Source organism: Pipistrellus kuhlii, unplaced genomic scaffold (assembly GCF_014108245.1).
Source record: "Pipistrellus kuhlii isolate mPipKuh1 unplaced genomic scaffold, mPipKuh1.p scaffold_m20_p_5, whole genome shotgun sequence".
Taxonomy (NCBI): domain Eukaryota; kingdom Metazoa; phylum Chordata; class Mammalia; order Chiroptera; family Vespertilionidae; genus Pipistrellus; species Pipistrellus kuhlii.
In genome coordinates, this window is record NW_023425551.1 from 14,407,636 (window position 1) to 14,424,197 (window position 16,562).

Sequence of the window (16,562 nt, forward strand, 5' to 3'; positions counted from 1 at the left end):
TACCATCTCTTTTTCCATCTGTCCCAGGTTGAGCTCTGTTGGCCTTGACTCTGCTGTTCCCTATCCTACCGATGGAGGCTTTGCGTCAGCTGTGGAAGTCTGTCAGTGTCCAGCAGGGTACACTGGATCCTCTTGTGAAGTAAGTTTGCAAAAATATATCTTCAGTGCATTCTAAGTCCCTTTATCATTTCTTTCAATAAATTGTTCTAAAAAGAGTCTAGTCTTTTTATGTCAAAGATTGCAGAATCAAATGAAAGTATAATATATTGCTTAAAGAAGAAATCTGACTGTCTGCCAAAAAGTCATGGCTTTCAACTAGAATGCAACTCACATAATGTCTTCTTGAAATTGTTTCTTCATTTTTTAAATCTTTTTGTGCCTTACTGTTTCTCTACTGTACTCCTAAGAATACAGCAAAATTGCAATCATCTAAAGGACACCATCTTTAAAATGTGAAGAACATAATATAGGGAAGAAATTACTCACAGGTCTTTGATTTGTTTAGTAGCTAAAGTTTGAGGTTTTTATTGTTGTCTCAATATTCTAGATTCACAAGAATATTAATGTTTCTTACTTAATACCAGTATGTCATTTTAAGGTAATAATTTTTAGTTACTTCTATGTATTTTATTTAGGTAGTTTGAAAATTGATTTTATTTAAAACCTGGTCAAAAACTGCAAACACCAATTCCCTGACAGAGAGCATGGCTTGCAGATAAATAGGAGCTTAAGTTCTTTAAAAACGAAGCCCTTAAGGAATCATTTGAGTGTACCAAGATGTTCCACTTCAGCACACTACCCATTATGCCATTTATAGAAATACTCTAGGCACGGCCTGCCTTGTCAGTTCTCTTGTGCTCTGAAATAATGTGCGCTTCAAGAGGATACACAGGCTTTAGATTCATATTTGTGGCAAAATGTGTTTTCTTTAACTGGGCTCCTATTTACCTACCTAGAATGAAACAAAATATAATTCATGGAAGTACTCCCTTTTCTAAAATTCATGTCAAGAGAGAAAAACAATACTTGAATTGAATTAACTCTATCAATGCAAATTTGACTTTGCATGTAAAAGACTTGCTTGTATTTGATGAAACATATTCTTTTGTTAAGAGCCTAGCAGTTTTTTATTTCAAACCAGAAAGCTCTCTTTGAACCTTAAAGTTTCTATTTCAATTGGAATAATAAATTCCTTGATCCTATTCTTGCTTTAGTACTTATTCCCACATTAGTAATTCTCAGAACCCTTCATCATCCTTTATACAAGTGCCAAATGCCTATGGAATATAAAATTGTCTGAATATTAGACTTGTTTAATTGGCTATACTTTTCATTTCTTATTTACTCTCTTCTAAAAAAAAATATTGAGAATCTTTGGTAAATTATGCATTAGATGCTGAGAGGATTATCAAGAAGATTACATCAGAATCCCTATCCTTCAAGACCTAACAATCTGTTTAGGGAGAAAGAAAAAATACTTATGAAAAATTGGATCACAGCACTATATAATTAAGAGACCAGTAAGTGGTGCAGAACATAAGTGTAATAATCATTCAAAGAGGTGAGCAATTCCAGTGGAGAGAGATGTCACCAAAAGTATCCTGAAGTGAAAAAAACCTCAAAATTGCATGTTAAATAATGATAACTATTAGGTAGGAAAAGAGAAGTATGCAAGTATCAGAACAAAGAAGAGGAGGGAAAATAAAAGCTACCTGTGCCTCTCACACAATAATTGTTCAATAAACAAAGTTATTTTTGAAGTCTACAAAATAATAATTTTATTGAATCAGAAGATGATAAATCCTGGAGCTTGAGAGTTTCTTGCATATTTCATCTCTCTAATAGCATCTTCCTATCCCTAGATTCACTACTATTTATTCCTATTATTTTCTGACTTTATTTGCTTTTTTTTTTTTTTTTTTTTTTTTTTTACTGAGTTCATAAGGCCAGACACTCTAGTTTCGTTAACACTAATATCCACATATCCACATACCCCTTAAGAACTTAATTAATTCTAGGTTGATAAAAAAAAAAAATTAAGTGACTCCATTATAAAATGACCCTCATTTATTTCACTTGGGGTCACAATGTTTTTTCAGAATAACTTTTTCTCATTTCTACTTGAGTTATATGTTCCTCTACAGTTTGTTTTTCAAATATTTTCTGTTTTCTAAAGTATCATCATAATTTATTTCACTTGACAGGTGGGCCAGGTGAGAAAGTGAAAGCAAAGTGGGATACTGAATAAAAAGAAGCATTTGGACTCAGTTTCCTCTTGTGTAGAATGGAACTATTAACCCCCTCATTAGAAGTGTTCATATATGGGAGTGGGGGTGGGAATTGGTAAGGTATGTACACATATAATACCTTAATTTAAAAATGAGAAAAAAATAAAATAAATTCAACACACACAAAAAAAACAGAGACAAAAAAAAAGAAGTGTTCATAATTTCATTTAGCTAACACATATTAGTGACCATGCATTTTGAGACAATCAAGGTCCTAGACATGGATGATACTGTGATGAGAAATACAAATATGGTCCCTGTCCTCCATGGCATTACATTTAGGGGAAGGCTAAATAACATGCCAGAAAACAGATTTAAACACAAGTGATAAATTCCATGAAGAAAATAAACATGTGCCTCTCAGAAGTACTGAGAACGGGTGTCAGAAGATTTAGATGGAAGGGATTACTTTATAAATGGCTCTCAGGAAAGGCTTTCTGAGATGGAAACATCTATGTAAAAGGAACTGATGAAAAAGTGGAATAGAGCATCTGAAAGGATGCAAGTATGGCTGGAGCTGAGCAAGCAAGGGGAGAGAGTGGCACAGATGTGATTGGAGCAGCCAGGCCATTCAGAGCTTTGCATACATGGGACTTGATTATAAGTGCAATGGAAAATCAATGGAAGGCTTTATTTAGGCTGAGTGGTACCATGATCTGAGTTATGTTTTTTGAAAAAGTTTCTATAACTACAGTATGAAAACATAATATAGAGGGCAAAATAATTGATATGCTTTTGTGGCAGAAAAGAAAGTTATAGTAATAGTTTGTGTTGGTATAATGGCAGGCAAGGTAGAAAGAAGAATTTATTTTATGTATATATTGATAGCAGAACCAGTAGGACTTACTGATACACTACATGCCAAAGGAAAGTTAAAAGAAGTTTAAGAATGAGTCAGATTATTAGCTTGGAGAATTGGATGTAATGCCATTTACTGAGCTAGAAGGTAGCTGAAATAAGCAGCCCATTCTACTAGAAATACTAGGTTTGAGAAGCCTGTGCAGTACAGATTTCAACGTAAAGTTGGAATATGTAGCTCTTGAACTTTGCATATCTGTCTGCTCTAAAGATATGCATTTGGAAGCCTCGTCAATGGTGGGACTGCATACAATTGGCTAGGAGAGAGTGTGATAAAAATGAGAAAAGTGACTCACTCCCCAGGAACTTCTGACAAGAAGTGGAGTGGAGACAGAAGAGACAGCAAAGGAAAAGCAGAAACTTGGGGACTAGGATGTCATGAGAGTTACAAGAAGAGGGTGTTGAGGGAGAAAGGAATCGACTAAACCAATGTTGACGAGAGGTCAGATAAAATGTAATTGGAGACTTGTCCCTAGGATTTGGCTACCTGAAATTTGGTGACACAGACAAGAGCAGTTTTCAATGAGTGGTGGCAGCACAAGATGGATTAGAATGGGAGGGGCTGGGAGAGGAAGCAGCATGAAAGGGAAGTGAGGAAGAAAAAAATTTAGAAGAGTTTTACTGAAAAAAAGTGGCAGGCCAGTAACTGGAAAGCTATTGTATAGGAAGGAACTAATTTTGTCATTTTTTGCTATTTCTGTTAAGTTTTGATGAGGATACTTGATCATTTTTTGATTTGATAATAGCGATCAGATAGAAAAGAAAGCTGTTACTGATGCAGCACAGAAGGAATATTGGGAAGACGATATTGAACTTTGCATATCTGTCCGGCCTAAATGTAGATAGATAATGGGATACAGATCGCCAGTGGGACGATATTCCTTTGGGAGGATGAGAGATCCTGCATGCCCTGCCCCACTGTTTTGGAGGGGGATATGGCCAATGGCAATTTACACCTGTGCTTTTGGACTTAGTAGTGGAAAGATGGCTTCCATTGGCTTCCAGTGCCTCTGTGGCTAATGCAATGAAATCACTGGCTAAGGGAGAGGTGAGGAGTTTGGAAGTTTAAGAGGTTTGGGTATGAGTATAAAATAAAGCTTATAAATAATAATTCCATGATTATTTGTCCTAAACATACTAGATCAGTTCTCTCTCTGATATCAACACCCTTAGTTTCTACCCCTTTCTGAATATGTAGCTTCCCAGTTTTTAGAATTATATATCACAAAAGAAAATCTCTTCTACAATGAATCTATAGGGTCGCAAAAATTTAACAGAGAGAAATTATTAGAAGGGACAAAAAATTGACACCTTCTTTTTTGTACTGCCCCGATTAAGAGGAAGGTTGCTTTTGCTTTTCTTTCAGATGTGAAGTATTGGCACATCATTTTTTTTATGTATTTATTATCAGTGTTCAAATTTAAGAGTCCTCAGCTCCTCCGGCAGAAGGAACATTTCTAACAATACAGTTCTATATACTTTATTACTTCAGTGATTTCTCTCTTGTTTTCATTTCAACTGGGGGAAAAAGATCTTTTCATGAAATATTATGTTGTAGTTAACCATCCAGAAATAAAGTAAATCACCCACAGAATGCAGTTATAATTTGAGGGAGATCATAAGCTCCTGAGGACAGCCATGTTGCCCCCTATTTTATATTCCACCCAGTTTGTATAACCCCCATAGGAGGGAAACTTAGTTAAGGGAGATGGTGGTCTTAGAGCTGGCATGGACACACAGATATTCTAAGACCCAAATATCCTTTTTTTAAATCAGAATTCTGGCTTTATCTGATAAAGTGTTTCATACTTAAAAAATAATGATTATAAAGTTTTAGTAGGATACTACCATAAAACAAAACATGAAGGGAGTGTATAATAAATAAATCATAGACTTTTCGTATAAAATTTAGAAAGGATAATAGGATGAAGGAAATGGGGAATGAAATATATGATCTATGTAGGTGGAGAAATTAGCAGTGTATGTAATCAAATGTAAGAGTGGGTTGCCTTCCAAATTATTGCGAAGATTTTCTGAAAGGAACCTAGTTAAGGGTAGTTAGTATGTGGGAAAGGTAGTGCATTCCAGCGAATCAACATTCCTTGGGTTGACATGAGTTGCCAAGGTAGGCTAAGGTTCTTTTAAGAATCCTTTTATGTTGGCTGCTTTTATTTCCAGTACTTTTCCTTCTTTTTTTTTGTCTGTGCTTTTTACTTCAAGACTGTCACATTTCAATTCTTTATATCTCTGCTTTATTTTGCTATTTCAGAAGAGACTCCAAGCTAATGCTTCCTCTAATCTCATACCTGCCAATAATGCTAAGGTCAGTACGAAGCTCCAATGTCAGGAGGAATAGCTCTGTAGCAATGTTTCAATAACTCAGCAAAGCTTTGACAAGCACATTTGTTGAGTTTGCTGCCTAAATATTTTTCTTTACCCATGAAAGACCAAAATTAAAAAAATAAATAAAAATAAAAAATTCCTGAGACTGACTTGAAACATTATCTTTGTTTTAGTCTTGTTGGCCTAGGCACAGACGAGTAAATGGCACCGTTTTTGGTGGCATCTGTGAACCTTGCCAATGCTTTGGTCATGCGGATTCCTGTGATGACATCACTGCAGAATGCCTGGTAAGTGCTTTCTTCTTTGTGGATGCTGACTGACAAGGCTGGAATCAGCTCCACAGGCCCTGCACTTCAATCAATACCTTTGTGACCTAAAGCACTTGAGTCAAGAAGTGATTTGACAGAGATCTTTATATTGAACAGGGTTGGATGTTGAGAATGCTCTTTCATATGTGCTCTCCCTGAAAAACAGGTATTAGGAAGTGTTTCTTCCTATTCAGCGAAAACTTGAATTAGGATCAGGTACATCAAAATAAAATACAACTAATGACTGAGGTACACTTCCGTCATGAAAATGCATGGTTTTAATCCCCTCCATAAATCTACCAAACATAGACCGTACTTCTCCAACAGGAAATGATTTGTATCCCCATGGCATGGAAAGTAAATGATAACCTATGCAATAGCTGCAATTTGTTTGTTTGTTTTGACATTGAAGATGAGAGCATACTGCATGCATGTTTTATTTTTAAATTGCAGCATTTAACTAAATACAAGGCATCACATGTAGATTAAAATAATAAGTATATGCAATACATATTCATCAGAGCTGTTTACTCTTACAATTAAGTCTACACATTTAACAAGAAGAACTGCTCTACAGAGAGTGAAGTACTTTCTATCCTTCTAAGAAGGCTTTGGATTAAAGAATTGCACTGAATAGACCATTCTGATCAACTCTAGGGCATGTTAGTTTTATATTGTCTGACATGGCACGAAGCTTGAAACAACACTTCTCATTTCATTAGTCTCACAGAAACACAATTTGAAACCATGCCAGTGTAGGAGGATACCATACTCTCATTTCCCTGTAGAATTTCAGGCAGACTCGGTTTTCTGTATTTCCTAATGTTCTTTCTCTTACTCATTTCGTCCCTTTTTCTTCTACTTACAAGCATCTGGGAAAAATCCAAAATGAAAATTCAGGGTTTTTGTTTCTATGTAACTTGGCATTTAGAAGTATTGATGCTCTTTCTGTTTTCTTATATTAGATTGTTTAATTGCATTGCAGTATAAAACATGATAGTCTTAATTTGTAGAGCAGTAGGTTTTTAAAATGGCATTTCTATGAATAGAAAGACTAAGTGATTTTGATTCTAATTATACCACAAGACTTTTAAAATGTACCTGGGGGGAAATATTGTTACCTTTAAATACCTTCACTAACTTGCAATAGGAAATTTCAGCTAAAAACGAATACTGATTTGCTTTCTTTAAACCTAGAAAGACAAAAATAAAAATATCGTATTACCAGGCTTGGAATGTTCCCAATAGTAATATTTCATGTTGAATTCATTAGGATTAAATCAGATCATTCTGTTGGCCCATTTGGTTTTGTGATATTTCCAAGGATGGAAGTCTTTTTTTCTTAAGAATAAAATAGTTTCATTCAACATATTTTTAAAAGGAGGAAAGGGGGGAGCAAAGGTTATTTGAGGCTTTCTACTAATGAAATGTTTCCCGGACAGAGAGATGGGAGCCCACCTTCAAAAACAGAGGGAACCTTAGGGAAACGGTAGAGATTCTGATAGAATCTGGTGTTTTTTGGGTTTTCTGTTGTAGCTAATAAATAGGTAATTGTTAGGTATTTTCTGGCAGCTTTCATCTTTATCTAAAACAGTATTGATAGCGAAGTGCTGACACCCCATTTTGAGCACATTGATTCTAATATGATCCACAGAGAGAAAAATATTTGAATGTTGCATATCAAGGATATTCTTACTATTCAGCTGATCAGCACTTTAGCTTCTTTTATAAATTAGTATTTACTAGTGGTCTGGTGCATGAAATTTGTGCATGGGGGTGGTTCCCTCGGCCCAGACTGCACCTTCTCCAATTGGATTGGCCTAAACTTGCAGTCAGACATCCCTCTCACAATCTGGGACTGCTGGCTCCTAACCACTCACCTGCCTGCTTGCCTGATCACCCTTAACTGCCTCTGCCTGCTTGCCTTATGGTCCCTAACTGCTTCTTCCTACCTCCCTAATTGCCCCTTACCCCTTTGCCTGCCTGCCCAGTCTCCCCTAATGTCTTTGCCTGCCTGCCTGCCTGCCTGAATACCCCTAACTGCTTCTGACTGCCTGTCTGATAGCCCCAAACTGCCCTCCCCTGCTGACCTGATCTCACCCCCAACTGCCTTAAAACCCCTCCTCAGCCCCCACCTTAGGCTCTGCCTTTGCAGTTCACCCAGATTTGGTTCTGATTGGTTGGTTTCTATGCCAGTCAAAGTCTTTGAGCCTGATCAGAGAGGTGGGGCTAATCAGCAGCTCCCGTGGAGGCCTGGAGAGAAAGAGAGGTGTGCTGCTGGCCAGATCCTAAGAGAAATAGAGAGGCAAGGGCTGATCAATAGCTGCCATGGAGGCTACTGATCAGACCCTGCTTCTCTCTCCAGGCCTCTCTCTGTGCCTGATCTGCAGCCCCCTCAGAAGTCAGTGCTGGGTCGCTACACCCGCAGCAGCAGCAGTCAGTGCTGGGTCGCCACAGCAACACAGCATTGACTTCAGGACTGACTTCTGTGTTCCATTGAGCCTTAGGTCATTATGGTCACTACCCTTTATATATATATATATATATATATATATATATATATATACACACACACACACACACACACACACATATACATACAGATGTTTTCCCCTAGCATCAAAAAAGATGTTATGAAATTTACAGATAAACTATTTTTTAGTTACCTTGGCTTTGAGATCTGATTAGAAATTAACTAAAATATATTTTGATATTAGTTCAAAATCTAGACCTCTGTTATTGTGTGGACTTATATGAAAAAGTCATTTTAACTCAAAGTCCTTTTGAAATGACCCAGGAAACATTCAGAGCCACATGAGAAGATTGTGTACTCTCTCCTTCTCATTGTTCTTGTGCTATGTGATGTGAACAGACATTAGGAAACCACTTGTGTAGCAGGACATTTGTAAAAATAACCAGAGTAAAGTCATCAGGAGCAAACCTTTTTATCTTTTACAACGTGATTTCCAGTATGTTGTTATCTAAGGCAATTTTATAGTTACAATTGCAAAGACACTTGGGTTTTAAGATTGATTTTATTATTTCCATGAAATGAAATATGACATTAGGAAATATAAGAAGCTGCTACATATTATTTCTCTTTTAAATCAGTAGTTAAACAAACAGGGTATCTGTGTTGTACAGGTTTTCAGTGAAGTTTTGGAAATACCATTTTCAACAAGGTTAAGACAATCAGTTTCACCATTTTATTTTTTAAAACCTCTAAGTCTTTGAAGAGATCATTTTGATCATGTCATTATGATAATAGGAAAAGATCATTGCAAAAACATACATTTTTTTTTCAGTAATAGACAATGTGAGCTAAACCTGGAAACTGAAAGGAACTAATACAGAGATGAAATCAAAGAAGAAAGCCTTTCTTCAAACTGAATCATGGTTTGCACATTCCATCCAAATATGCTTATTTAGACAACTGTTGATAGTGAAGTTAACCTCTATGCTATCTTTGAAAGAGGGTTACTAAATAAATTCGAGACAGAATTTAAAATACCTTAAAGAAAAACCTACTTTCTAGTCTAACCAGATACTAAAGAATTACCTCTTCACCTGTGGTTGTGAAACTGTGATGGGATTTCGAAGTTTGAAAACTCCATAAATCCTGGGCTTTAGCTTCCTCATTTTGCAGAATGAAAGTGAGAGGTTCAGAGAGTTAAATGATTGGATTTTCATTTAATATCTTCTGCTCGATAAAGAATCTGTTTCTCTCCCTGGGGAACATAACAAGCTGTGTTCAAAAGTGTGTATTTCTGTGTGTTTTTATTAAATCCACTCCTTAAACATAATTAAAATTGAGCATTTTTGAAATATATACTTAAAAATATACTGAAGTAAATAATAATTCAGGATTTTCATTAAATTAAGGTGGCTATCCCAATGGTCATTTTACTTTAGTTTAAAATGAATTTATATTTTAGCTATTTCCTATTTGGTTATTGGTCATAACAATAATTTTTTTACACCCCTAAGCTGTGAGGAACTCTTTTCAACATGAGAAAAAATTATAATCATAAATGTTTATAAAATTAAAAATGTATTTTAGACATAATGAATCCATACTATATGATATTTAATAAGCATTAGATATGTTTTATTGTACTATAGGAGACCAAAGAACTAAGTTATGTGTGCATGATGCCAAAACATGATACAAACTTATCAAATTTTGCTATCGAAAGTTTTGTAGCTAATCCCACTGCTTGATTAACTCGATTATTTACCTTTAAGCCAGTCTTGATGAGTTTTGTTAGTGCAGCCTGAATTGATAAATGTATTTTAGTTAACATGAAGAAATAAAGATATAAATTATTATTTTTCTTATTTTTAAAAAGAACTTGGGTTTAATAACTGCTAGTTGACAGAAAAATGCTGTTTTAGTTTTTAAAAAATTGTCTTAGGGAAATTGTTATGTGCCTTGTGGTTTCAATATGTATGGGAATATATTTAACTTTTTTTTCAATATTCTCATTGTTTAATTTGCGTCAAACAAGCTCCTCACAGATGTAATACATTAATGCATTGTGCAATTCATCAGAGCCCACTGAGGTCCAAGTTAATCTCTGAACTAACAGGGTTATAGTCCCAGAGGATTTGTTTGATTAGCCACAGTTCTCATTAAATCAGCAGTTTTAAGCTGAACAATTGAATTTGTACCTAGAATCGGCTACAGTTCTCATTGAACATATATTTTATTCAGTCTCTATGACTATACATACTTACATGTGCATGAACAAGCACATGTATTTCCTCAAGAAAAAATGCATTCTAAAGAAAGAAGGACATAATATTTGCATTATGGCAAAAAACTATAATTAATTTCAGTCATCTTTTCATAAGTTGCATATGCTGAAACTAGCATGTATTAAATTAACTTCTAATGCTATTTCCCAGCTGTAAAATTGACCATTTAATGTGGAAAATTATTATTCTTGGCAGGGAACAGACTAATGACTCTGCAGACCTATTTTTGGTAACATGTTGCTTGAGACCAAAATAATAAACTTTGATGTGCATTTCTTTCTCAGAACTGTAGAGATCACACAGGTGGCCCATTTTGCAATAAATGTCTTCCTGGTTTCTATGGCGATCCTACCAAAGGAACTGCTGAAGATTGTCAGCCCTGTGCCTGTCCACTCAACATCCCATCAAATAAGTGAGTAACAAACTTACCTCTCTAAAGAGTTGGGCATCCAGTTCTGTAAGTGCATTTTTATATGGAATGTACCCTCTCTCTTGTCACACATAAACAGTAAATATATGCATAAGTTTCTCGGGAATGTAATATGTTTAAAATATAAAATATTTAAAGTTATCATTATTTATTCTGCAGAATTTTGAATACTTTAGCTATAGTTTAGTTGATTTAGTACATAAAGATAGAAGTCAAATAGAATTTCAAAACTAACTCCAATGAACAGATATATTTTATACAAATGCCCACATGCACATATATACACACACAGAGTTTTTGTGAGAGTTTCATCAATTAAAATACACAAAGCACCTAAAACAGTCGTTGGACATGGTGAGCCAAAATAAGGGCTTACTATTATCAAGTAATTTGCTCAGTCATAAAACACTAAAGTACCAGACCTGGGCCCTGGACATTGTAACTCAGTTAGTTGGAGCATCATCTTGTACACTGGAAGGTCATAAGGTAGATTCCTGGGCCGGGCATATGCCAAGCTTCTGGGTTCTGGGTTCAGTACTCCAGGGTACATTCAGGATGTAAGAGAGATACAGCCAATTGATGAATCCCTCTCTAAAAAATAAATTTAAAATGTTTTAAAATAAAATATTAGAGTTGGAATTTTAAGTCCATGTGTTTTCCTTCCTCTACAGCCTACATTGCAGACTTCTTTAACAAATACAATGTATTCAAGTGATAACATTAAAAGTATTAAATGGGAAATTGAGTTAATGTATATTAGTGATCAAATCATTTCCAAAGTTTAGGGTATGAGCCTGAGTGGGCACAAAACTGAGGAACCTGTAGCAACAAAGGGTGTCATAGAAGAGGAAGAAGGCAAAAGGGAAAGCTACTGCTAAATAATGAATATAGGAGAACAAATTAAATCCTTTCACAATTAATGGTTAGAGGCCTATGTTGACTGTAGTTTGACACGAACCTTGCTCTCTGGCATATTTGTGAATGGTTATATCATGCAATAGAAAACCTATTCATTCACTATGGCTGAATGAATTCTGCAGAACCATCTAATATAGGCAAAATCCCTTGTTCAACACTACATTTCACTAAAGAAAGCAGAGAGATTACTTTTCTCCACTGATTTGTGTTGCACTTCTTCTCAGCCAGAAGTCATAGGAACTAGCACAGCTGTCAATCCAGCAGAGCTGGCCATTTATAGCACATAGAATCTTAGCATAATACATTTTTAGAATTACATAACTAATTGAAAATGTAGAGTTTATGGATTAATCCTCAAGTCTGACCAACATGACTACAAATGCAGAGGTGCCATTAGGGAAAGAACTTTGTGCAATTGTTGGCATTCATAGCTCATCCTTCTCTGTTTACCATGCTTCTACCTTAAAATGGGCTCTAAGTGTTTCTGAAAGGAAAAAGAAAGTCAGCAAGCATTAGAACACCATTCATCAGTGTCAAAGGGATTGAAGTACCAGCACCGAATGAATGTATTTCCTCAAGTCTGTGTATTTCAATTTTGTATGATTATACAGATTAAAAAAAAATCAATAGTAGCAATATCAGTTATATCAAGTATTTAAAGAACCTTCATTTTTCAACGTAGTTACATGTACATACTTTTACCCTTATAAGTAGAATCGGTAATAGAGTAGTAACCTATTTTAAATTCCAGCTTTAAATGTGGTATTTTTGGGAGACAGTGATAATTCACTTATTTATAAAATCCTGCAAGTTTGTATCCAGTGTTCTAAAGTTTTAAATTTAGAACAACTTGGAAAATTAACATAGTTTACTGCATAGTTGTAATGGAAAAAAAAGTTTATTTTAATCGAATAACCTAAGTTTTCTTTTAAAATCATTAAATAATGGGACACAGTACCTTAGAGGAAGTCTCCTTTTAAAATAGTCATTACTGCTATTTTAAACTCTGAAGACTAAATTGAACATAATATTTTGAATATGGATATATTTATATAAATATTATTGTATGCTATATCAAGAAGAAAAAGAAATCAGCTAGAGATTGCTGCAACCTTCATCTACAAGTTAAAGCTCTGTGATAGTTTTACCTTGGAGACTTATCTATTTAATCTCTGATCATAAATCTTATGGATTACAAGCGTTTTGGATCTAAATTTCTTACATAACATTGCTAAATAAAACAGATGTGTAGGGAGATAGAGATAAGTATTGGTATACTTATTTTGATATGTAAATACAGAAAAGCATGTAATATTCAAATTATATATCCTATTTAATAAAACCCTAATATGCAAATCGACCAAATGGTTGCTATGATGTGCACTGACTACCCGGAGGCAGATGCTCAACACAGAAGCTGCCCCTGGATGATCAGTACGCTTCCATGGGAGGGTGCTACTCAGCCAGAAGTCAGGTCCAGGACTGTGAGAGAGCACAGACCAAGCTGAGGGAATCCACACCCTCTAGTGCACTAATGTAATGCACCAGGCCTCTAGTATATATATATATAAATTTCACCAACTATTTACAGTGTCTGCTCTTTACTTAGCCTCATCTTGGTGATGTATATATTATAGCTATGGATTGTAGCTAGATCATGAAATTTATCTCTAGATAAGCAAATCAAATTATAAATATATCAAATGTTTTATATTAATTAATTTCTGATATCACATAGCTTAGAGATGAAATATTTTATGAAAATAACATATGATTGTTTTCCCTTGAATATCCCAGATGTGTTTGAGTAGTTATTATAATCATAGATTTTCATCAATTAAATAATAAAATTAGAGACATTCTTGGCACAAAACTGGACAGAAGGCAGATACTCAATACATTCTACCTACTAATATTATGAATATGTACTTCTTTGAGTGCATCAGGAATGTTAAAATTTATCTTCCTGAAAAAATGGACCACTTCTAGAGCTGACTCTTGGATTCACCCTAGGGCCACATTGAATTATTGTTAAAATTAATAGTTCTAATGTAAAATATTATTTTCTAATATTATCCTGAGACAAAAGGTAAATTTAAGTAAACATTCAACAACATTCTTTAGAAATTTTAGACTGTGTTAGATAGAGTACTTTCCTATAACAAGTTTTATGTCCATATGGGTGATTATGATCTATCAGATTAATTCCACAAACCAGAATGGAAAACTGGACTCCTGAGAAATTAAATGACCTGATCATGATCATACAGCTTGCTTGTGGCAGAACCAATATTAGAACCCATATATTCACATCCCTGTTCTTCTTCCAGTGGGGCTATAGAAATAGAAACAATTTCAGAGACATTGACAAGAAGCAAAGAAAAATAGTTAATAGAACTCAAGGTTAGACAAACTGTAAATGTTCATTGTAAAAATGACCCTGGGGTTTGGCAACCATGATGCTAACTCAAATGTAAGGACTAGGGCAGTTTTTTTAATTTTTTTTTTTTTCATAGAAAACAGTTTATTTTTTATTTTATTTATTTTTAATTTTATTTTTTAATTTTTATTTTTTTATTAAGTTATTATCTGTGTACATATTTTAACATTGCCCTCCCCCTCCCATAAATACCTTCCCTCCCCAGAGTTTTGTGTCCATTGGTTGTACTTATATGCATGTATACAAGTCCTTCAGTTGATCTCTTAGATATAGTAATGCTTATCATATGGTACAAGGACTTCTCCACCTTTTCCAACCTATCTTGCAATGAGGTTGTGGCTATATCACTAGTTCTGGCAAATGGGTTAGTGCAGTTAAAAATTGTCCATGCTCTTTCTTCTCTCATGAGAGTCCATCTTGTGGCAGCGTGGCACAGTGGTAAAATGACCAATGTTTGATATCTGAATGAATCTGTGGAACAGAGTTCCCTACTAATAAGTATTAGCTATGTATCATGAACTTGAAATAAGCCTTTCTTGTGCTAAACTAGTAAAATATTGGAGTTTATTTGTAGTAACCATGGATATCTATTCCTACAGTGATTAGCTAAAAGTTGATCTGTGTGCCTTCCTCATTTCTCAGAAAGTGCAAGTTTAATTATGTAACGGGTGACTAAGTATCTTAGAATTTAAACAAATTTATCTACTTTGGCAAAACATTTTAAAGTATTAAATTACAGCTATGTTTACTGTGCCACTGTGAGAGTTTCTTTCCTACATTTTTAGCATAAAAGGCTTTATTTAGTAGATCATATTACCTCATTTTGCAGAATGAGAAACCCAGGTTTAGAGAAATATAATATCCAAAGACAGAAAATAACCCAATTCTAATTACAAAACCGAATTACAGACATTAATTCAAATTTCATAGTATTTGAAGATAATTAATGAAACATGTGTTTGCTTAATGGTTTCCCTAAGAATATATAAAACAGAGATCACTGAACTGAAAGAAGAAAACACGTATGAAGAAACGTCAAAAATTCATGTTGCCCAAACCAAAATCATGGCACAAATGAGTCTTCCCTTCAATTTTCTTCTTTTCCTTTCAGGCCTCTGTTCCTTCTCATCCCCTTGTAGCTTCTAATCCCTTTTGGTTTCTCTTGCTCTACCCAAGTGTTCCAGGTTACAATTAGTTAAAAAGAATTCTTCTTCCTTATTGAATCTACAAACACAGAACATGCCCTGATTGTCTAACCCCAATGATGGAAATGTTAAGCCAGTGACCAAGGGAATGTTAGTCCCAAAAGATAATTTGTTCCCTCTTGCAATAGGTGTGAGATAGCTTAAAGCCATATGTTGACCTGCCATTACCAAGTGAACATAATCTTACAAAATGAATTTTCTTACAAAATTTGATTTAATTTTATTTTTCAGGATTTTTTGTCCTTAACTTTATTGATTTATTTTATCTTTTTAAAAATATTTTTTTATTGATTTCAGAGAGGAAGGGAAAGGGGGAAAGAAACAGAAATATCAATGATGAGAGAGAATCATTGGTCACCTGCTTCCTGCACACCCCCTCCTGGGAATCAAGCCTGTAAGCCAGGCAATTCATTTTATCTTAATGTACATCTGTTGGTAGGTAGAATTAAATTATTTTGGAGCAAATTCATACATAACATGTGCATGCACGCGCACACACACACACACACACACACATATTTATCATTATAAATATAAAATTCTATGTTCAGCCATTAATAAAAATGATTTCCATGTGCATATCTTTACTATGCAGTCCAAAATTAGCTTCTCTTCCTCTACTTATTTGTGGAAATGCTTGCTCTTTTTGGGTTCTGTGGCACGTAGTACCCTGATTCCCCGAAAATAAGACAGTGTCTTATATTATTTTTTGCTCCCAAGGATGCGCTAGGTCTTATTTTCAGGGGATGTCTTATTTTTCCATGAAGAATACGGTACACATTTATTGTTAAATGAAAATAAAGGAAATTTATTACCTGTATACGGTATGGTAGTGTGGTAGTTGTCAACACAAACCAGACAAACTGTGAATCCTACAGTATCAAGAATTTACTCATTTATTCAATGATAATCATGTCATCATCTTCTGGAACATCATCATAACAATCCAATTCCTGAATTTCCTGGTGAATTTCTTGTGACTCCATTTCTTTCAGAATCAGTGGGCCAAATCTC

At 34.7% G+C, this 16,562-nt stretch overlaps 1 protein-coding gene across 6 annotated transcripts in view; it reads left to right on the forward strand.

Annotated features, from left to right (window-relative positions):
- Nucleotides 1-16,562, forward strand: part of LAMA2 (laminin subunit alpha 2) — a 453,474-nt gene that overhangs the window by 248,303 nt on the left and 188,609 nt on the right. For 3 of the 6 annotated variants that reach the window (XM_036413664.2, XM_036413665.2, XM_045573302.1), the window contains exons 15-18: nt 28-139; nt 5,416-5,469; nt 5,663-5,776; nt 10,840-10,967. In XM_036413664.2, coding sequence (XP_036269557.1) covers nt 28-139; nt 5,416-5,469; nt 5,663-5,776; nt 10,840-10,967 — 408 coding nt within the window. The remainder of the gene's footprint in view (nt 1-27; nt 140-5,415; nt 5,470-5,662; nt 5,777-10,839; nt 10,968-16,562) is intronic. The other 3 variants (XM_036413666.2, XM_036413667.2, XM_036413669.2) reach the window with 2 other exon arrangements.